General features: G+C 39.6%; 1 protein-coding gene across 1 annotated transcript in view; it reads left to right on the forward strand.

Annotated features, from left to right (window-relative positions):
• Positions 1–24,495, forward strand: part of LOC145978532 (uncharacterized) — a 628,446-nt gene that overhangs the window by 309,375 nt on the left and 294,576 nt on the right. The window contains exon 4 of the mRNA XM_083111184.1: positions 4,648–4,820. Coding sequence (XP_082967310.1) covers positions 4,648–4,820 — 173 coding nt within the window. The remainder of the gene's footprint in view (positions 1–4,647; positions 4,821–24,495) is intronic.

Consider the following 24,495-nt stretch of genomic DNA (forward strand, 5'->3'; position numbering starts at 1 on the left):
GAAAATGCAGCCGACGTATGGAGAAGTGTCTCGCTTTGAAAAGTGTGCGGTGGTGGTGGTGTGAGTTCGAAAATATCCGAGAAGACCATCATGCCAATGTGGACAGTGTGGTTATCTTCCACGATAACGCCAGGTCTCATGGGAGATTCTGCATTCACCGCATAGTTCAGACCTTCCCCCAGTGATTTCAACGTGTTCGGTCCACTTAAGAAGTAGGACAGAGGTTAATTTGCGACGACGAAGTGAAGACCACTTCTGGGGGTGGTTCCACGATCAACCGGCCGAATTCTACAACAGCGGCATCTCCAAATTAGTGATGCGATGTGACAAATGCCTAAAGCGCTGTGGTGACTAGTACATAGAACAATTCCTATATTTTGATTTCTCTGCATATTTATTATTTCGGCTGAAAACAATATAGGGGCAAGAAATTTTCGGTTTTTCGATCATATCTCCTACTATATAGCGCGTATTCGGTTGAGAATGTTTCTTGTATTTAGTCAAAATTATATTGCAAATCAACTTTGTCAGATGGGGTAATCGGGACTGAACCTACAGTTCAATGTGAGATCCGAATCACTGTACAATGGGCCTTCGCTGGGAATAGAAGCCCTTCATTACAAGGCGACATGTTCTCTTGGCAGCAAATATGAACATAATCAGGAAATATCAGATACGCTGACAGGTTCTTAATAGTGATAACTTGTGTGTGTGTGTGTGTGTGTGTGTGTGTGTGTGTGTGTGTGTGTGTGTGTGTGTACCGACCATGTAAATTTAATGCAAGATAATGGGGGAATGAGATTTTTCCTGTATATAGAAGGCTACAGGATATTCTTTACATAACAGTGATCACAGTATATTTCTCATCAATTTTTTCTACCAAATAAGATGCTGCAGAAAAACAGAAATTTTCAAAAACCTGAAACGTGTGAGATGCAGGACTAAGTTAAAGTGATTTTCCCTTATTGAGCATGAGAGATTCTAATTTACTCGATCTGTATTATAATTGGAGTGAATTTAAAGTTAAAGAATCCACTAGGCCTAGGTAAAGAAGACAAGAGAGAGACGCCATTGAGATTCATTATTATTATCATTTCGAAGGTGTTTGGGGTGAATTGCAGCTCCTACAACCATATCTTGGCTGTTGGTACGAAATCACACTAGCGTTTCTCGTGCAAAACAGAAAATTTTGCCAGGTAACTAACATATCGTAGCCAGATGCCGGCTTGTATTAAAGTTTCGATCCCTATCGAGCCTCAATAGCCCTGGAAAGCGGATTAATTCACTACAAGACTTAATGCGGGATGAAGGCAATCCATGCAAGATGCTGCCAAGTAAACAGACGTTGAAGAAAATCGCAGGTGATTTGTGTGGAAATACGGCAATTAACATGCACATTGGAGGAGGAGACGTATCGAATTGCAACGATTATCCATAAATTTGAATTTTCACTAAGAGTTGGAAGGTTTCCGGTGCTTTCGTTACAGTAGTGGTTAAATTGTAGATTGTAGGTTGCGGTAAAGTAATAGGAAGTGAATCAATTCAAGAAAGTGATCATATCGTTTGCTTGGTTCCTTTGGGATAAGGTCCCTGAACATGAAACTAACTACTGCCAGGATTCATGAAGTAATGTATCAAACAATTCCAGAAGTATTGTTCATAAAACTCACCAGCATGAGGAAAAAACCTCAACTTTGCATTCAACGTTTAAATTATGAAAATGCAAAAAAGTCCAAGTTTTGCAAGGGAATTTAGCGAATTAACTTTGCTACATTTCACTCTGTCCCGGAAATTTCTGGAGATAGCAAACGAAGTAGCGACTCGAGATGGCTCGACCAATGAGAGAGAGAGAGCGAATGCAGCTACCAGCCGTTTGCACTAATTTGCTTCGCACACTCGCCTTCTTCCCTTCTCTACTGTTACGAGCGGCCTTGGTTTACAGGCAGTCGAATCGAGTCCCGTTGATTACACAGGGATGCCATAGGTGCCCTTTGTTGCATCGGCAATAATAGAGCATGACGTTTGATGAATGACAATATAGGAAGTTACTATAGTTGCATTTCAAATTAGAGTGAACTTCTTTTTCTTTTGGAAAACGTACTTCGATGATTATATCATGTATCTTGATTGTGTGGAATTAATATTATTTAAGGTAATTGACGGAACCTCCTAAATGGAAGCCTTGCCGATGGCGTAGTGGTAACGTCGTACACTTGAAATTAAAGGGTCCCAGGTTTCAGACTTGGTGGAAGCACATAGTAATTTGCATCCAACTTTAAACTGTCGATACAGTCCCGATTAGCCTATGTGTGCATAAAGTAGACTTGAAAGGTCACCAACTCCTAACTAGGCATTGCTACGCAACTTGAGTTTTTTTTCCCCACAAGCCACCTTACGTGCTGCTAACCTACTGTATATCTTGTGTGTTTGGAGCTTAGAACTTTCGGAAAAGAGTTTTCGTTATAATTCAGCGCGTGACAGGTTATCACTATTAATTATACAAACCATTCCAATAGGGGGCATAGTCCTTCAATAATTCACCCTGTGCGATCAGGAAATCCATCTATATTAATAACCATCTAATCGCTTTTGTGGTCAAGATCCATATTGACCAGAAAGGGGTTGAAATCCCGCGAGAATCAACGGAGAAATTTATTGATTAGGTTCCGTAATTCCCGTACAAAATAATATAAAAGGGTTTATGTGACCTCTTTAAATTATTTAATTTTTCGATCCGTAGCGACCAAAATCAACATTTTTCTTCCATTTGCTCACAGTAGGGAAAAATATGTCTTGGCTCTTCTGTTCAACTGGTGCACTGGAATAGACTTTATGAATTTCTAATCTACGTGTGTACATCAACTCATATATTCGGGTATCAGCCCCATTACACTCTACACAGGATGATAGATTGCAATATGTGACACTTTATTTGTAATGGAGTAATCGTAAACCGGTTTACGCAGTGCTAGAATTTCTGAGTGAAATATACTGTGAAGAACTAACACTGAAATATGTTTAGAATAATGCTTTTTTGGGTAGGAAATGTGCGAAGAGTATTAGCAGTAACGTTATGTGATTTTTATAGTTTTTCTCCTACTTTTGGCGAAGATGAGAACGTCAAGTCATACAATGAAATTGGCGAGAGGACTATCACAAACATACATCGGTAGGACATAACACGAGTCCATAATAACATTACACTGGCTGTAAGTGTAAACTCCAGTGCCTCTTTAATCTGTAAAATGAAGTTCTGTGTTTACTACACATGTGCGTGTCATCAAAATTGGTTGCCTCTTACACTCCTATTAACAGTACCTAACCATATAAAAGAAACTCTTAGGACCTAGGATGGATTATCTTTATGGATTTGACCTGTAAGATAAGCGGGGATTAATTGAAAACACTAGCAGACTTGGTGAGCAAGCGCGTTCGTTATCTGGTCGCTTTTCAATTTCGCCACCGAAGTTTACCGGTTCGAATCCCGACCTACGTGCATTTGTGAGTGTTCCTTCATCAGCTTCATCTAATTCTCATCGTTGGTATTAGCAATAAAGTGACAGGAGAGCTTTGTAAAATAATATGGTAGACCAGGGGAAATTGGGTCACTGGGGGAATTCGGGTCGATTCGAATTTACGCATGTATAACTGACTTACGAGACGGGAAAATTTAATTCCAGTTTCACGACTATACTGCTGACTGGCCGAAGAAATGAACACTTCATGCTATTAGCCCAGGAAAAACACCAATTGAGTTTGGTCTGCTTCCTTTGTTGATGGCATTCTCTGTAGCTCTTATCCAGTCTTACGGCGGGTGTCTCGCATACTGGCAAGGGAAGTGGGGAGGGGGGAAGCTACCAATTCAGCGCGATAAGAAACGCAGCAATCGTGTGTGCAGCACCCTCGTCCCGCGACGTCGTAACTCTCGGCGACACGGGCCCACGCCAGCGTGTAGGCCGCCCACCGTAAGAGCAGACAAGAGGTATAACAGCTTGTAAAAAACAGTCAATGTCAGTTTCATATGTTCAAAATGGGGTCACAACAAACATTTGTTCAACATGTGTTATAATAGGTTAGAAATGAATTAACGTTGTGTATTTAGATGCTTCAAAGTCTGCTTTATGTACTGACTACGTAGTTTGTACAAGAAATATAATTTTCACCAAGATAGACACTTACTTGGGAAAAAGTAACCCGTTTTTCTCCGGTCTACCATACAAATGTAAAAGGTAGCAGATTTGCGATAAAATAGTAATTTCTTATGTTTAGTGTACAAAAATAATTGTTATTTTTGCTGTTGTTCTAGTATTTCTACTATTTACTTTTACGTCAACTGCTTGATCTCTCCAAAAAAAATTCTAGCGATATGTATAAAAGTTAAATTAGAAATATTTAAAATGCAAATTGTGCTAATCTTAAGTGAAGTCATCCCTTGTTAAACATGTTCTCAGTTGGTGAAGCAGAAATTTGAAGATAGTCAGCGAACATGCTGTATCTCCTACCATCCACCTGATAATGCATCTGATGATTAATTTACTATATTTGCAATGTAAGGATCTATTCAACTGCATGTGCAAATTTGACGTTGATCCAACAGCCGTCTCCCTAGGTCCCAAGCTCATTTACCTTGTCCTCTTGTCGTTTCAGGGTAGGGATAGACGGTGTTATCCTGGAGACGAGATGGGAAGATGGATCCTACAACATCACAGCGTCAAAGTTAATTGAGGATAAGGAGCTGCAAACACCCACTCTCTTTGAATGCGAACTCAAGATACCGGATGCAGAGTACACGGTGAGGAGAAGCATCATGTATGATCCAGGTAAGATCAATGTTCCTTTATTTGTTATTAACCTCAGAAAAGTAAACCTGTGCGTAATTGTTAAGAGAATGTTTCGATTACATGACTTAATTTCAGGAACATTGGTGTCAAGTGTGTTTTGATCGCGGTAACATGTCCCCAGTTAGTATCAAGAACCGACGTTCTTGTCAAGTAGAACACTTTTTTTTTCAGCTTTGAAGTGAATTGGCACACCGTTGCGTAAAGACATAAAAGAAGCTTTGCTAGGATGGAAAATGATTGAAGACGTATGGAAATCCCTACTTCTCCGAAGAAGAAAGAACAAGACATAAGAAAGGCCCTACTTGGTTGAGAAATGTTAAACTCGAGTGAAATATCCTTTATCGGATCGAAAAATAGTAAAATTGTGAGGAAGATCTTACTTCATATAGAAGGAAAGTAAAGCTGTATGGAGAATTTTACTTCGGAAGGAAGAAGAGTAAATATGTAGGAAGACCTTGCTTCACAAGAGATAAGTTAAGACGTAAATAAGTCCTTACTTAATAAGAGCAGACTAAAGAAGTAACGAAGATCTTACTTCATAAGAGAGAAGATAGAACGTTAGGCTCACCTTACTTAAAGATGTAAGGAAGACCTTGCGTCACAAGAGAAGTGTAAAGCCACAAACACAAAGAAAACCTTACTTCCAGAAGTAAGGAAGTATTTCAAAAGAGAAAAATAAGGACGTAAGGACTTTGTTACTTGAAAAGTAAATGTAAAGATAATTTTACCTCAAAAGAGAAAAGAAGGATGTGACGAAGATCTTACTTCATAAGTGGATAATAAAGAGGTATGGAAGACCTGATCCACAAGGAGAGAAAGGAAGATCTTACTCCAGAAAGAAAAGGTGTAACGATGTAAGGAAGACCTTACTGCAGAAGAAAGTTGAGAGGTTGACAGCAGAGTAATTCTTCGGTATTACGAGTAGTGAAGAAAAAGTAGTCATCCAAGTGTGTCCCCCTTAGATCAGAAGTAGTGGAATGTAAGTACGTCATATATTATTGTCAGGAACACAGGTTACATAATTCATTTACTCAGTCGTGTTCGGTAATCTGCCCATTCAACAAATTGCTTGAATCAAAGGGAGACAGTTATTATTAGAGTTTTTATTAAGTTGAAGAGCTTCATTGTCCGATTTGATCAGGGAACTGAGAAAATTAAGTGAAATGTCGGAGGTAAGTTTTTCAAGAATTGAACCGAGTTCACAGTCATGAAAAGTTTTTGTTTCGTAAGGAAATTCAGTTAGTGTGATGCGACTCGACCCTGCATTGCGTCTTGGAATAACGATTGACTAAATACATAATACATAGAAGATGGAAGGACTTGTATATACTCGATTATAGTGATTAAGTTGAATTAAGAAAACGTAAGCATTTTAGAAAGAAAGTCATAGTTGAACGAAAATTATGATGGTGGAAGTATCACGTAAAATATGCAATCAGTAAGCCGTTTCTAGTACTGACAAACGGGATACACGTAATTGAAGACCTTTTACGGTATTTTTTGATTGTTCATTAGTTCTTGTAGGTTCTTTTATATTGTTGATACCTTGTTCATTTCCACAGTTTTTGTTAATGATTACATTCAACTGCCTCATTGGTGATCGACTATTATGAAGAGCTATGCAGATGGATGATGTGCGCGCAGACAGAGACACACTGCAGAGAACACGCCAACGATATTCCCAGAATTCTTGGCGGATTGGCTGTTGCAGCCACGTGACTCTCCACTGTGTACCGTCCACACGGGCTCATCGGCTATATATAGCTATGGCGAGCTGTATAACGCATAATAAAAATCAACTCTGGTTTCCAGAACACTATCTTTGGGGATCAGTGATCGGTTAGTTCATTGAACTCTCCAGCCTAATTTTTGCCTATTTTTGTGGGAGCAGGAAAAGGTTTATTGCCCATTTTGCCTTGACTCATCTCACTCAACAGGTCGCTAGGTGCCGTGGCTTGCCGCGAGTTGATAGCTTCCAGGAGATGAGGCCTTGCTCGAAAAGGTTTATTATCCGTATAACGCATAATACATGCAGTTTATTCTCCTAGTTGATCGTAGAGAATGCTCAGATGGATGGTATTCAGCGAACAACTTCCTTTATAATTCATTGCACGAAATCATGCTCACTGCTCAGCGACAAACGGATCAGATCCATGCGTTGAAAACATGCGGGGTATACTTTATACGTGCAGTCTTTGCCGAAGCGATTCAAGGTATGATCCTGATCATATGAGGAATGCGTACGTATGATCGTAATGTTTCTCGCTGCAAGAAGACATCTCGTACGTTTTTCCTAACACACGCGAATCTGTTTACCGGACTTCATGCTGTTTCTCCCAAAGTACTGGGTGATGACGTCAAGTCGAATCTCATACGGGTGCATTTCATTTTACAATTGTCTCAGAACCGTATGAATCTGCTCCACACTTTAATATTTCAATTTTTCGGCTTCAAAATGAGCGAACCACTACTAGATTGTCATAAGGAGTAGTATTTCATCTTATAATGCCTAAACTTCTTAGGACGTGGCTACAAGTTACGGGGTAAGGTTCAACATATGATTATCCAATTGTCCACCTGCACTATTTCCATCAAACTCAACCCAAACAAAGCAAGAAGTTGTAAAACAAAGTTAATTTTCCTGACTATCGCCAAGCAATTGAATATAGCAAGTAATTAGAAATTTTGATAGTCAATTTACTACCTGGTTCTGTGGTGGTTGCAATGGAGGGGGTGAGATAACTTTTGAGACCGAACAAAGTTCGAGGAACTGTGTAATCTGTTGCAAACATTGATCGGGCAGGGAGTTTTTGGCGGGGAGGAAGTGCTTTCATCTTGTGGCTGCAGTGTTAACAGCTGTGAAGGAAGAAATATAAACAACGTGCTTCCTCTGAACATTTAATAGAGGAGAGTGTCTTTGTGCCTGTTCTTCTCGTAAGAGGTAATATTGCCCAAATAATGTATTAAATGGTAAAGAAAATGTAATAATTATATTCTGAAACGTCACGGGATAACAAACGCCTCCATGGTACAGTAGAGTCCATTGAGTGCTCGAAGCTTCTGGGTTGGAATCCCAATCTGGGTATGGGTGGTCGTTTATGAGTGCCATTTTTCAATTTCAAATATTTATCATTTATCCTCATTTGCCGCGATTGGCCGAGTTGCAGAAATGCAGTGTAGAGAAAGGATACAAATACAAATACCTATTTGGATAATGATAAATGTGTGTGTCAAGTTACAAAGATAGGAATGATATCATGTTAACATACAAACTGAAGCCGGCCCCCGTGGCGCAGAGGTTAGCATATCGCGCTATGACGCCAGACGTCCCGGGTTCGAATCTCGTCCCGGGCATGGATGTTTGTGAGTGTCTATTCATCAATTTCATCATGTCATCACTCATCCCCATCTTTGCAAATTAGCCAAAAGTGGCACAAAAAGTGAAGTAAAGTAAAAGAAATCAATCAGTTATACAAACTGAAACGTGTCAGTTTTTGTCCAAATTTTCCAAATTCTGATCTCCAATCTCCGGCTCCGTCGAAGGTCTTATAAGTACAGTCTGTCCCAGAAGTCTGTGGAGAAACGATGCGCACTACGGTAGATAAGGGGAGAAAACGAGTGGACGGAGCGAAACAGTGCACGCTGCTGGTAGCTGCAGTCGCGCAATCCCTTTCACACGTTCATTGATCGAGCCCTTTGGAGTCACTACTTGATCAGAGGACTTATTTTCGTTCGCTTTCTCCACAGATTCTTCGGACAGAGTATAGTTACAATAGCTGTTTGCGTATTAATGATGAAAAAACAAAATACCAAGATTGTGAGGTTGAAAATTCTCATCCACCTTACATGATTTCTCAAACACACATGAAAATAAAAATAAATGTTTTCGATGATGAGGAGAATTATCATGAAATATATTGGAGGAGGGACCAACTCCGATGGCAATTCTGGACTCAAACTTAACGATAGCAATATCGAAAATTAATGTGTTTGTTCGTGCGTTTATCATCAAAATAATAAACATACACGGAGTTCTAGGCTCCCTTTCTTATATTTTAGCTAGTTGAAAATATATTTTGAAGTTGTAGCTTTAGTTGTAAAAGTCTATATTACAAATTAAATTACTTGTTTATCCCTTGTACTACATTTACGTCCGTACACAACGCAAACCAGGTACGCCAAACGTCCAGAGAATAATGCGATTTCGAAACAAGAGTTGTGATTATAATTAATGACATCATTATCAAGAATAGTTAATGGCACTAACAGGGAAACTCTGGCTTTCACCTGAAACTTGAAGCTAAATGAACGTTACCGCCATTTTCCTGCTTGTAACTGTAGATGCAAAGGATTCTAATTGAGGATTGTTTTGTAAACGAGTAATTTGAACTTAACGAATTAATTTAATCTGATTGCTTTTACTCTTTGTCCACATCTGCACGGTGAACTGTGTACTTGGTAATTAACATTAAGCCTAAAATGTGCAAAAGAGGTTAATTGGGAGAAAAACTAGGCCTCCCCGATGGCGCAGTGGTAGCGTCGTCGCCTTGTAATGAAGGGTTCTCGGGTTCGATACCCAGTGGAGACACATAGTGGTTCGGATCCCACTTTATACTGTAGGTCCAGTCCCGATTAGCCTTACTGTGCACAAAGTGGACTTAAAACACCAACTCCAATGGGAGAAAAGATATTGTGTTAGAATCTCCCATCGAGTTGGGTAGGACATGAAGTACTACGAACGCACTGATCTGACCGATTCATGCCATGCCAAAATATTGTACTCTGTGCCAGGAATCTGTGGAGCAAGCGAACAACAATAAGCGCTCTGCAAAAGTAGTGACTCTCACGACCAATGAACGCGTGAGAGGGCAGCACGACTGCAGATACAAGTCGTGCTTTGTTCCGCAAACTCTCTTTCTCCCCTTATCTACCGTTGCTTCACAGACTTCTAGTACGTAGTAAGGATGCCAGTTAGGTTTATTTACAACATATTTAACAAGTAAATGTTAATGATCAATCCGCGTACAGTAGCCCAACAAATCATACGCACATTAATTTGATTTGATTTGATATGCTTTATTTTACTTCGCTTTTTGTGCCACTTTTGGCTAATTTGCGAAGATGGAGATGAGTAATGATGTGATGAAATTTATGAATGGACTTTAACTAACATCCATGCCCAGGCCAGGATTCGAACCCTTGACCCCTAGCGTCGTAGCGCGATGTGCTAACCACTCCGCCATGGGGCATATACGCATATTATATTGCAATGAATAAATGTACATGGTATGCTAATCTTTGATATTAAAAGTGCACATAAAACTTTAAACCGTATGTATGCAGCGCAAGTGACATGTTCCGCGTGTCGCTTGTCACTTCGGTCTAAAATCTTCCTCAGACAAGTGGGTGAGATTCATGTTAGATTCTAACCGAGAATATGTATTTCCTTTGTTGATGAAGCCTTGAGAAATTTGAACCTTTGTGAAAGTAAGTTTACCAACCAAACTGTTATCATTCAGTAGCCATAACAACTCAAAAGAGAAGCTCATGTGATTTTCATATGCTCATGTTGAAGAAGTGTTATGTGCCCTAAATAATCATGCTTGTCATGAAATCGTGAGCATTGAGGAGTACGTAAGAAAGCACATAGCACGAAAAAGCAATATTTGAAATTACAGAACACGAATTTTATTACCGTTTGCATTTTCTGGCTAACTTCAACCATGTATTTTAACATATCTGTTAATACTGTCGTCAAGTAATTAGTAGGTTCCAGGTTCGATCCCAGCACATTGCACAGTGGTACAGAAACGACTGTTAACGATTAGCCTTTCCAAGCATATAGTCGACTTAACAACAAACTATTAATAATTCTTGAACCTTTCCTGGTGGCGAATGAAGACGTTGTCTCGGGATATCGACCACGTGATTTCCGGCTCTCATCTTCAGGGATTGAAGTGAGATTCAATCCTTGAAGATGACAGAGACGTTAGCTATCGAAAGCTCGGAAGCCTATCAGGAAATCACCTGGTTGATATCCAGAGAAAACCTCTTCAACAAACAATGATATCGTGAAGTCTGTGCACCTAATATTTCATGTCTCCCCGCCTGCTCAGAGAACAGGCATTCTTTATTAATGAATCTGTTTCATTCCAAACACGTTCCGTCGTAAATATATTATCAATTTAAACGTCTACTTTATAAATGACTTCTCCCAGTGGAACTGCTTACCGATGCAATAGCGCAACGTACCAATCCCGTCGCAGAAAGGTTAACTTCGCGTGCAAATCGATTATAGACATGGTTACATTTTTCTCCCCTTATGTTATTTCTTTATACGCATGAAATATTTCAGCTGTCTTGATCGTCTGTTTCTTCTCCCACGCCTGTCACAATAGTGAACCGCTTGTCAAAATTTCCTGTCAGGCGAGGAAATTGGGAGATGATGAAATAACAACGTAGAATTGGTCTCCTCTTGGAAACGCTCTGCCGTTCGTGCTAGATGCGTTAGAATCAAATGTCCACCATTGTTTACTTCTCCCATTAGGCTACCCATAAAAGTATTTGGTCCTTGCATTTGTATGGATATAATATTTCATTGAGATGTATAGGTGCTAATTATATCATTGAACCAAACCACATAGTTTCAGATGCCTAGATAGTGGTGTTACAATAGTGATAATCATACACAATAACAATTATCGTTACCAACCATTAATTAATGGTAGTTTGTCTTTGTGTTATTAGTTAAGTGACTATTATTTACATAAATGCTTGATTAAGAGAGTGTATCCAAAAGAATCTCCGTCTAGCAGGTGCGTGGTGTCATTATAATCGGCCATATATTTGTAGCGATTGCATCCATAGAAATGATTGAGATCGAATGTGTGTAAAATTTAATCATCTTTAACTTTGTCTTCATGAAATTCTCCCATACAAACAGCATTTACGGGGTATCGCAGAAAACCTATTTTTTCCACCAGTTTTTCAAGATTCCGGCGGTTTCCCAACCATTAATTGGTGGGAATATGTTGTTATGCATCTTTTTTGTTTTTCAAACACGATGCTAAAACGCTAGTTTTGTTGCATTCTTTGGTATTAAGACTAAATTTTCTTTATCTTGAATAACGTAAACATCCACAGTCGTCGATAGAGGAAGTTCTATACACTCATTTTAAGTGTGCACTTAAGCGATTTTCCTTATTTGCTCCCCTCTTTCTGTTTGTTACTTTTTGTCAGTTTTCTACCGCTTGGTTAATCGCTACAATGAATGACAAAGTTATGAAATTACAGATAGGAAAAACATGCTTTAATGTGGGTCCGAACCAGGGGCCTCTGTGATCGTAGCGCGTAACGCTAACCACTACAGACGTTCGGTCGCCGTTTGAACTATTCGCGCAACATTCCACATGGTTCTAGTTTGCTTCAGACAACAGTTCACGGGCATCTCTGGCATTCTCAACGATATAGCGGTCACAACTGAATACCGCCACGTTTCAGGTTTCTAGATATGACACAAACATCCTCAGATGTACACATGGACCTTCAGGTTGAAGTTGCTCGTGGATTTCAACCTCAAATTTCCACCGCTATCTTTCCAGATGCTGTTATGGCTAGAAGTAAGGAATTCCATGGGTTCGTGAACCTTCCATGATATTAAACCCACAGTCTCTGGTTATCCAGGCATCAGAAGATTTCAACACCCGTCATAACCACATCTCAAAGTTTATCATCAGGATGCTGAAGTCATTTGCCGACAATTGTTTGCCTCAGAAACAGACATACGCATACTTGTGTTCAGCTCCAATGAATCATTCATAATTATGCAACCCCGTTAATTGCGGGCATTAATTAAATTTTCGCATTCCCTCATTCCCCTGTTTAGTCCTCACTAAGCTTCTCTGTTTCCCAGAGTTTCATCAGGTTCATGGTTTCGAAATGAGGACGCGGGATACTGAGTGAAATGGGATAAAAAAAACTGAGGGAGGTGATGGCGAATGCAATTAAAACAGGCATTTCGGTCACAGGAGACTGTAGTGAGGAGAAATACGAAACCGCGTGGGTCTGGGAGAATGATGAAACTTGGTAAGTGCGGTGGGTATGTTCACGTGCGTTGTCACGCTGAAACTCCGCAAGCTTACTTTTGTGCAACTTTACGTTATTATGTATATTAATAATATTAAATGTACCTATTTTAATGTTAAGGCTTAGCAGAGTGTGATGGCATTCATCTTTTTGTGGCTTGTGGTTCTCTTCTTTCACTATTTTTTTTTGTAATTATTTGTCGTGTCTTGTGGATTCGATTGTTCTGGCAGAGGTATCTCCTCCACAAGATCTTTACACAAATACAATTTCTATTATTATGATCTTTCTATTTTCTATCATAACATTAACTATTATTAATTGAAATAGAGCGAGTTATGTTATTAGTCGTTATTCTCGCCGCTCTAGTAATCAGAGGCTAAAAAGTAACTAACACTATATAAAGTAACTCACAGTTACTTTGTAAAGTAATTAGAACTAAGTAACGTTTTAAAAAGAGTAACGTAGGACCTCACCGGTGGCGTAGTGGTATCGTTGTCGCCCTGTAATCAAGGGATACCGGGTTCGATACCCGGTGGAGGCACATTGCATAGTGGTTCGGATCCAACTTTAAACGGTAGGTCCAGTCCCGATTAGCCTATCTGTGTATAAAGTGGACTTAAAACAACACAACAATTCAATCAATCATTCAATCAAGTAAGAGTAACGGAAACTGTAGCTTACTTATTTTTGACAAAGTTGAAAGTAACTCGCTCATTTTTAAATAGTAACTTCTGGAAGACTGTACTGGAAAAGGTAAGTTACATAAGTTAAGGATGCTGTGAAAACGAGAGGTTAAAGAAGATCAATCTTTGCTGCATCGAAACAAGGACTCCGAGAGAGAGAGAGAGAGAGAGAGAGAGAGAGAGAGAGAGAGAGAACAGCTATTAAGAAAAAGTTCGTTTGAACACTGCACGCTCTGTGACACCCTCTGTGTTCACCCTGCACCGTGGTAGGGATGCTAATTTCCCTTGAAGAGAAAGCAGGCGCATTCTTCAAAGTGAATGCCAAAGTGTCGCGTCGTCAAAACTGGCCTTACAGCGCCAGCGTAGCAAGGAGAAGGTGGCTCACTTCATCTCCTTCATTGTTGACGACGTGAAAATGGCAGAAGCGCATTTGACTTGGAGACCACTACGGTATTGATTGACCTCTCCACCGTCAGTTTTTTCTTTATCCTTGTAGCGTCTGTGCATAAAAGAAGCTTCACAGCACTTGTCACGACATCGGAAAGATGAACGGAAGAAAATGCTTGCTAAAGAGGAAAGAAGAAAGCCTCAGCTTCAAACTTTGTATCGTCAAGTTCTAGTTGTGCGATAACCAAAGGTGGGGACAATCAATGCTGAAACAATGAACAGAACTGTGTAAAAAGAAACATGTTGTCATGGATCAGACATCATTGTCGCTATTTCTGATCTAGGTTGCATGACTTGTATGTTTATAGTGCTTGTGTTGATGGGTTTGTCTCAGCTTGGATTAGTGAAGGTATGTTCTAATGATGTGTTGGATTAACTATGAAAACTAAACATGGAAATATTTAAAAGGCAATGTTACTTTTATTCTACTCGTAAACCATTGTCCCTAGATTTCTAAGAGTTACACTACTATTCTCTCGTTCCGTTAGTAGAACATCCATAGAACTGTAATCCTCGTCTTTCCACTTCCTGCTTTTCCTTTACTCAATTGGCTTTCCATTGCTAAACACCACGCTATTTGAATTTTCAACTTCATTTCGAAATCTTGCATATTGCACTATTTGTGGTTGTGTTAGAAAATAACTTTGTCCGGAAATTGTAACCGAATTAATATTATGTTCTCCATTTTTGCTTCAGGTGGGGTATACATGAATACACCTCTGTTGTTACATATACACATCGACTTTACTACCCTTCTTTTCATGCATAAAGCCTGTCCACTAATATTGGACAATAATAGTTGTTCGCCGTTATGTCAAATCTTTACGAATACAAAAACATCGTATACCTAGATATTGCTATGCAACTTGAGATTTTTTTTCCACATGTTACCTTACATGCCGCTAACCTATATCTTGTGTTTTGAAGCTGAGACCTTTCGGGAAAGAGTTGTCGTGTTAATTCAGCGCGTGATAGGTTTTCACTAGTAATTTTACCACAAAAATCCAATAGGGGGTATAATACGAGTAAAAAACAAAGCAAGCTAAAAACATGAACTATCACAAGGAAATCTTAAAACTTTTGCCATAATTTTACTCTCAGCCAATACGCCTCATTAAGAGCTTTTAGATTGAAAGTCACTGTAAACGTATAGCCTTCCCCCCCCCCCCCCCCCACACACACGAATAACGTTAAGCTTGTAGAAGATGATTATGTATTTGGTGACTGAACTTGAAGTGGTCGACTTTTGAACTCGCCATCGAAGTTTTCTAGTTCGAATTCTGGCCTGAGGATGGGTATTAGTAGTGCATATTGGGCGTTTCAACGCAATACTTGGTACGAGTGTTTTTGTAGCTTTTTTTTTATCAATTGAAAATCAGTTTTTGACATATAATGACAATTTTTTGTCATGTTTTGTCGATGTTTTAGCGCTTAGCGATGTTTTAGCAAAATTTCCTATTTTTCTTTTTTTTTTCGCACTCATACTTGGTACGAACGCCACGATCTTATGTGATATAACTTAACCTATTTATATTTTTTTTACGTATAGGTGTACATGATGAATCCCCATACAGATTTTTCCTAAGTTTTACGGTTTCCAAGATAATCCCACTTCTGGTTGCCATTTTGGATTTCCGAGAATAGGTTTTATTCATATTTTACTTACATATAGGCGTACGTGACGAATCTGCAAACAGATTTTTTCTAAGTCTTACCGTTTCCAAGATAACCCCACTTCCGGTCGCTATTTTGGATTTCCGAGCATAGGTTTTATTCATATTTTACTTACATATAGGCGCACATGACGAATCCGCAAACAGATTTTTTCTAAGTCTTACCGTTTCCAAGATAACCCCACTTCCGGTCGCCATTTTGGATTTCCGAGCATAGGTTTTATTCATATTTTACTTACATATAGGCGCACATGACGAATCCGCAAACAGATTTTTCCTAAGTCTCACTGTTTCCAAGATAACTAGTAGTCCAGTTTAGACAGTTCAACGCCTTCTTTTGGGGCTCGGTGGGGCTCGCAGTGTTGCCAATCGCATATTCGAAAAAATCACCAAGGTTTTTGGTCTAACCTAACCTAAAACAGCAAGGAGTTGGCAATTTTGCTTGAGAGTTCACAAACCGGAAGTGGGGCTCGGTGGGGCTCGGTGGAGCTCGCCACACACACACACTCACTTTCTCTCTACGTTCCGCGCCTTATTTATTGCGCTGACGATGTTTCATAGCGTAGAAAACAACACCAAAACATCAAAAACTCATTTTGATTATTTGGAACTCGCCAAAACCTCAAAAAAACTTATTTTTATTAATTGAGGTTCACCAAAACCTCAAAAACTCCCATTTTCTCTCCATGTTCAGCGCTTTTATTTATTGCGCTGACACAGCGTGATGAGTAAATAATGCACTCTCTCATCCTTGAAGGATGAACGCACCTTATCGTAATTTTCCAAGTCCCGGTCAAATGTTTATATATCGTGACCTTTGTAAACCTCTCGGAACGATGTGATCTCTCTGCCACACACACACACGCCTCTTATTATTTCTGTATTGTGACGTGTTTATTTTGGTATGGGAGGACAGAGGACACCGAGACTCGATCGACACACTAAACCCAACCTCTCTACGCGTACTCTACGTTACCAAAAAAAGGTTAAAGGTTCCAAATAACAATAGTTAAGAGTTTCGCCAATCTAGTAAAGTGGATTGGTTGAAATCTCCAAGGCGTATTTTTGCATTTTTTTTAAATATGAACACGTTAAAACTGAACTGTCTTGGATTTTTGAGTTTTGTATTCGCCCCTGAGAAAATTCTATATAAAATAACATACCTGAAAATTATATTCGCAGTAGATTTATTTTTTTTTAGTTTTGTAATCACCTCAAGAAATTCTATATAAAATAACATACCTGAAAATTGTATTTACAGTAGATTGAATTCTTAAGTTTTTGTATTTGCACACAAGAAATTATATATAAATAACATACCCGAAATTCTATTTACAGTAGATTGAATTTTTGAGTTTTGTAATCACTCCAAGAAATTTTATATAAAATAACATACCTGAAAATTGTATCGCTAGACATTTTTTTGATTTCTGTGATTTTTTGGAGAAAGCATAATGGCATCCACCACCAGTTTCAATCGAAAAAATGATAAAACTGAATGTGTTACTTGCAAAAAATTAATATCTAAAACTAATATTAGCAAGCACAGGGCAAGATGTAGCGAAACAGATTCGAGAATTAATCGTTTGTTACCTTCTAAGTTTTGTGCTCGATGTGGAAAGATGATCAGCATTGCAAATTTAAGTAAACACCTCAAAATTTGCAAACCATCGATCGAACAAGGAACATTGAAAAGGAAAATCGATAATGCAGATACGGAAGCTTCCACTTCCAAGCAAATTAAATTATCGGATGAACGCAAACCAATTAGATCTGCATTCAACGACCAACTCCAGGATTTTTCAATTAGGTCAGAACCAGGCCGTGACATCCTTAGTTTCTTGGACGAAACGAAAACATCTGTACTAAATATTCTAAAAAATAAACTTGAAAACAACTCTATAAAAGTATATGTTGTTCTGTTTTCTGAATACGAGAAAATTGATGGCACAACGAGTATTTTTTATCATTGTACAAAAAACCAGACTCTTCATTTGGCGGACGTCGAAAATTTGGACAACTTCTATTATAAAGTTACCAATGAGCTGGTTAAGAAACATGACGATTTCGAGGCTAAAGGGTCGGGATGGTCTCTGTGTGGAAGTCCTCACACGTTAACCGTTTACGTGAACCGATTCTCGCCTCTTCGCGCTTCCAGCTACGTTCCTCTTCCACCGAACATTCAACACAAGAGGGCTGTGTTAAATATACAGAACAGCGATAACAAGTGTTTTCTCTGGTGTATATTGGCTGCACTGCATCCTGTTCATTGGTTAAATCATCCAGAACAGGTTTCTCATTACAAGCAATACGAGTCCGAGTTTGAAAGTGTAATGTCTGGCATCGAATACCCGGTGACATTGTCGGATATAACAAAGTTCGAAAATCGTGCGGGAAAACGCATCGCTATTAATGTATATTCCTTCACGTCAGATAAATATCTCGTGCATCCCGTCAGGATAAGCGATATCGACGATGACGATGCTCGTGTGATTAATCTTCTTCTCATTTCAAACGAGGATGTTCATCACTACACGCTAATTCGTTCTCTATCACGTTTGGTCAAAAGTCAAACAACCAAGCATGAACATTGCATCGAAGTTTGCCCGAGATGCCTAACCACGTTTGACGATCGAAAACAACTCAATTATCGAAATTACACCGGACGTCAAATTGCTATCGAGAAACTTGCCGAACATAAAATTTATTGCGGCAACAACAGACCGGCTAGAATGTTGATGCCCGAAACGAACGAAGTCGAAGAATTCAAAATGCACAAAGCATTGTTGGAACATCCGGCCATCATTGTTGCTGATTTCGAGGCGTTCCTTAAACCACTCTCCTACTGCGAACCGGATCCTGAAATTTCCTCCACAACGCCGTACCAGCTTCATCAACCAAACAGTTTCGGCTATGTTGTTGTGCGACGTGATAAAATAAATGAAGCATATATATACCGCGGGCCAAATGTAATCGAACACTTCCTGGAAAAAATGGTGGAGGAGGTTGAGGTAATTGGTAGCGTACTGCTTACATCAAAACCGATGGCACCTTTAACTGAAAATGAACTTCAAGATTACAATTCCACTGAGGTGTGTCCGGTATGTGATCAAAGTTTCACTGATGAGAACAAAAAAATATTCCACCACGATCATTTCAGCGGAAACTACATAGGTGGAATTTGCAACACGTGCAATCTTAAAATCCAGAAACCTAAATTCATCCCCATATTCTTTCACAACGGAAGCGGATATGATTTTCACCACCTGGTGAGACATCTTGGCTACGATCCGAAACGTATAGGTGTCTTGGCCGAGAATGAAGAACGCTATATTAGTCTCAGCAAGCAAGTGTCGATTCCGGGAACGAAAAATACAATCGAGATGCGCTTCCTGGATTCGTATAGATTTCTCTCTGCAAGTCTGGATGCTTTAGCGAACAAACTCACCGACGATCAATTTAAAATAACTGGAGCTAGTTTTCCTAACGTAGACATAGAACTCGTTAGACGTAAAGGGATTTATCCTTACGAATACGTTAGTGATAATTCTAAATTTAACGACGACGCTCTTCCACTTCCAAGAGAATTTTACAGCAGACTCAGAGAGAAAGGAATCACGGACAAAGAATACCAACATGCGCAACTCATGTGGGAGAAATTAGGATGTAGGACACTCGGAGACTACCACGACGCATACTTAAAACTGGACGTGACGATACTCGCGGATGTTTTTCAAGCGTTCAGGAAAACGGCAACGAATATTTATAAATTAGATCCAGCGTATTTCTACAGCCTACCGGGATTAGCGTGGTCGGCAATGTTATTCCAGACAAAGGTCAAGCTGGAACTGATATCGGACGTTGACATGTTGCTATTTATCGAAAGAGGGATACGAGGTGGAATGGTGCAATGCGTACAGAGACATGCAAAAGCTAATAACGTACACATGAAAGAAGATTACGATTCAAATCGAGCATCGAATTACATCTTCTACGCCGACGTTAATAATCTCTACGGACATGCCATGGTTCAAAAACTTCCTTACGGGGGTTTCGAATGGTTAGATCCCACTTCGATAGACATTATTTATTTCGACGATAGCGAGTGTGGTTTCTTCGCAGAGGTAGATCTCCAATTCTCCGACCACCTGCACGACACGTTTTCGGATTTGCCTCCGACTCCCGAAATCAAATGTCCACCCGACTCGGTTCAAGACAAGCTTTTGTTAACATTGGACCCTAAACAGAGATACGTTGTCCACTACAAGAATCTCCGGTTTTTGATTGCGAAGGGTGTTCAGATAGTGAATGTTAGACGAATACTAAAGTTTAAACATTCCACGTGGTTAAGACCTTACATAGAAATTAACACACAACATAGAACAGCTGCCACTTCTGATTTAGACAAGGACTTCTTTAAATTAATGAACAATGCGGTGTACGGAAAGACCATGGAGAATGTTAGAAAGCACGTAGACGTGAAATTAATTTCCGATAAGAATAAATGTCGGAAGTGGATAGCCGATCCTAGATTCAAGTCGAGAAAAATTTACAACGAGAATTTGGTACTTTTCAACCTAGATATAAAATTGATGAAATTTAGAAAACCAATTTACGTTGGTGCAACGGTTCTCGACTTGTCGAAACTTTACATGTTCGAATTTCATTACGACGTGATGAAACCCTTCTACAATGATAAGATATCACTTTTGTACACGGACACCGACAGCTTCATTTACAGCATACAAACACCTAACCTATACGAAGACATAAAAAATCCTTCCATGCTCGAGTATTTCGATACTTCTGCGTATCCTCAACCCAACAGATTTGGAATTCCATCTCGTAACAAAAAAGTCCTAGGTAAACTGAAAGATGAATGTAACGGTGATATTATTGTCGAGTTCGCGGGTTTGCGTTCGAAGATGTATGCCATGAGAACAGAGAGTAGCGTCACGAAGAAAGCAAAAGGTGTGGGCAAGAATACGGTGGAGAACAAACTCACCTTCTACGATTACATCGATTGCCTTTACTCACAATCGACGATACTAAGTATAGAACAAAGAATCCAAAGTGTAGACCACGTGATTACAACAAACGAAGTTAGGAAAGTAGCATTAGATCCGCATGACGATAAAAGATGTATTTTGTCTTGTGGAATCCACACGTTGCCTTGGGGACACTATTGTTTAAAAATCAGTAAAAATTGTAGGCAATGCAAATGAAAAAAAAACTTTAACTGTCTCACGTACACAATAAATAACTAGCATGGACAATGAATTTCTTTGGTTTCCGAAAGCAAACAATGGAGACTGTACACCGCACGGCAGATCATGAATTTCTACCTTCCATGTTATCTAAACTCAACGGCCTGTTGATCAATCAATTTTTGGAACGCTGCTCTTCTTGCTGGAACAGTGACGATTTCGGATTCGCGACGATCGACATGACGAGGAAACCCAACGACGGAAAATACAGAAACAAAATCAACGACTTTCTAAACGTTGCAACGTTGTGAGAAACGTTTCTCACAACGTTGCAACGTTTAGAAAGTCGTTGATTTTGTTTCTGTATTTTCCGTCGTTGGGTTTCCTCGTCATGTCGATCGTCGCGAATCCGAAATCGTCACTGTTCCAGCAAGAAGAGCAGCGTTCCAAAAATTGATTGATCAACAGGCCGTTGAGTTTAGATAACATGGAAGGTAGAAATTCATGATCTGCCGTGCGGTGTACAGTCTCCATTGTTTGCTTTCGGAAACCAAAGAAATTCATTGTCCATGCTAGTTATTTATTGTGTACGTGAGACAGTTAAAGTTTTTTTTTCATTTGCATTGCCTACAATTTTTACTGATTTTTAAACAATAGTGTCCCCAAGGCAACGTGTGGATTCCACAAGACAAAATACATCTTTTATCGTCATGCGGATCTAATGCTACTTTCCTAACTTCGTTTGTTGTAATCACGTGGTCTACACTTTGGATTCTTTGTTCTATACTTAGTATCGTCGATTGTGAGTAAAGGCAATCGATGTAATCGTAGAAGGTGAGTTTGTTCTCCACCGTATTCTTGCCCACACCTTTTGCTTTCTTCGTGACGCTACTCTCTGTTCTCATGGCATACATCTTCGAACGCAAACCCGCGAACTCGACAATAATATCACCGTTACATTCATCTTTCAGTTTACCTAGGACTTTTTTGTTACGAGATGGAATTCCAAATCTGTTGGGTTGAGGATACGCAGAAGTATCGAAATACTCGAGCATGGAAGGATTTTTTATGTCTTCGTATAGGTTAGGTGTTTGTATGCTGTAAATGAAGCTGTCGGTGTCCGTGTACAAAAGTGATATCTTATCATTGTAGAAGGGTTTCATCACGTCGTAATGAAATTCGAACATGTAAAGTTTCGACAAGTCGAGAACCGTTGCACCAACGTAAATTGGTTTTCTAAATTTCATCAATTTTATATCTAGGTTGAAAAGTACCAAATTCTCGTTGTAAATTTTTCTCGACTTGAATCTAGGATCGGCTATCCACTTCCGACATTTATTCTTATCGGAAATTAATTTCACGTCTACGTGCTTTCTAACATTCTCCATGGTCTTTCCGTACACCGCATTGTTCATTAATTTAAAGAAGTCCTTGTCTAAATCAGAAGTGGCAGCTGTTCTATGTTGTGTGTTAATTTCTATGTAAGGTCTTAACCACGTGGAATGTTTAAACTTTAGTATTCGTCTAACATTCACTATCTGAACACCCTTCGCAATCAAAAACCGGAGATTCTTGTAGTGGACAACGTATCTCTGTTTAGGGTCCAATGTTAACAAAAGCTTGTCTTGAACCGAGTCGGGTGGACATTTGATTTCGGGAGTCGGAGGCAAATCCGAAAACGTGTCGTGCAGGTGGTCGGAGAATTGGAGATCTACCTCTGCGAAGAAACCACACTCGCTATCGTCGAAATAAATAATGTCTATCGAAGTGGGATCTAACCATTCGAAACCCCCGTAAGGAAGTTTTTGAACCATGGCATGTCCGTAGAGATTATTAACGTCGGCGTAGAAGATGTAATTCGATGCTCGATTTGAATCGTAATCTTCTTTCATGTGTACGTTATTAGCTTTTGCATGTCTCTGTACGCATTGCACCATTCCACCTCGTATCCCTCTTTCGATAAATAGCAACATGTCAACGTCCGATATCAGTTCCAGCTTGACCTTTGTCTGGAATAACATTGCCGACCACGCTAATCCCGGTAGGCTGTAGAAATACGCTGGATCTAATTTATAAATATTCGTTGCCGTTTTCCTGAACGCTTGAAAAACATCCGCGAGTATCGTCACGTCCAGTTTTAAGTATGCGTCGTGGTAGTCTCCGAGTGTCCTACATCCTAATTTCTCCCACATGAGTTGCGCATGTTGGTATTCTTTGTCCGTGATTCCTTTCTCTCTGAGTCTGCTGTAAAATTCTCTTGGAAGTGGAAGAGCGTCGTCGTTAAATTTAGAATTATCACTAACGTATTCGTAAGGATAAATCCCTTTACGTCTAACGAGTTCTATGTCTACGTTAGGAAAACTAGCTCCAGTTATTTTAAATTGATCGTCGGTGAGTTTGTTCGCTAAAGCATCCAGACTTGCAGAGAGAAATCTATACGAATCCAGGAAGCGCATCTCGATTGTATTTTTCGTTCCCGGAATCGACACTTGCTTGCTGAGACTAATATAGCGTTCTTCATTCTCGGCCAAGACACCTATACGTTTCGGATCGTAGCCAAGATGTCTCACCAGGTGGTGAAAATCATATCCGCTTCCGTTGTGAAAGAATATGGGGATGAATTTAGGTTTCTGGATTTTAAGATTGCACGTGTTGCAAATTCCACCTATGTAGTTTCCGCTGAAATGATCGTGGTGGAATATTTTTTTGTTCTCATCAGTGAAACTTTGATCACATACCGGACACACCTCAGTGGAATTGTAATCTTGAAGTTCATTTTCAGTTAAAGGTGCCATCGGTTTTGATGTAAGCAGTACGCTACCAATTACCTCAACCTCCTCCACCATTTTTTCCAGGAAGTGTTCGATTACATTTGGCCCGCGGTATATATATGCTTCATTTATTTTATCACGTCGCACAACAACATAGCCGAAACTGTTTGGTTGATGAAGCTGGTACGGCGTTGTGGAGGAAATTTCAGGATCCGGTTCGCAGTAGGAGAGTGGTTTAAGGAACGCCTCGAAATCAGCAACAATGATGGCCGGATGTTCCAACAATGCTTTGTGCATTTTGAATTCTTCGACTTCGTTCGTTTCGGGCATCAACATTCTAGCCGGTCTGTTGTTGCCGCAATAAATTTTATGTTCGGCAAGTTTCTCGATAGCAATTTGACGTCCGGTGTAATTTCGATAATTGAGTTGTTTTCGATCGTCAAACGTGGTTAGGCATCTCGGGCAAACTTCGATGCAATGTTCATGCTTGGTTGTTTGACTTTTGACCAAACGTGATAGAGAACGAATTAGCGTGTAGTGATGAACATCCTCGTTTGAAATGAGAAGAAGATTAATCACACGAGCATCGTCATCGTCGATATCGCTTATCCTGACGGGATGCACGAGATATTTATCTGACGTGAAGGAATATACATTAATAGCGATGCGTTTTCCCGCACGATTTTCGAACTTTGTTATATCCGACAATGTCACCGGGTATTCGATGCCAGACATTACACTTTCAAACTCGGACTCGTATTGCTTGTAATGAGAAACCTGTTCTGGAT

Source organism: Lepisma saccharinum, chromosome 25 (assembly GCF_977018435.1).
Source record: "Lepisma saccharinum chromosome 25, izLepSacc3.1, whole genome shotgun sequence".
NCBI lineage: Eukaryota > Metazoa > Arthropoda > Insecta > Zygentoma > Lepismatidae > Lepisma > Lepisma saccharinum.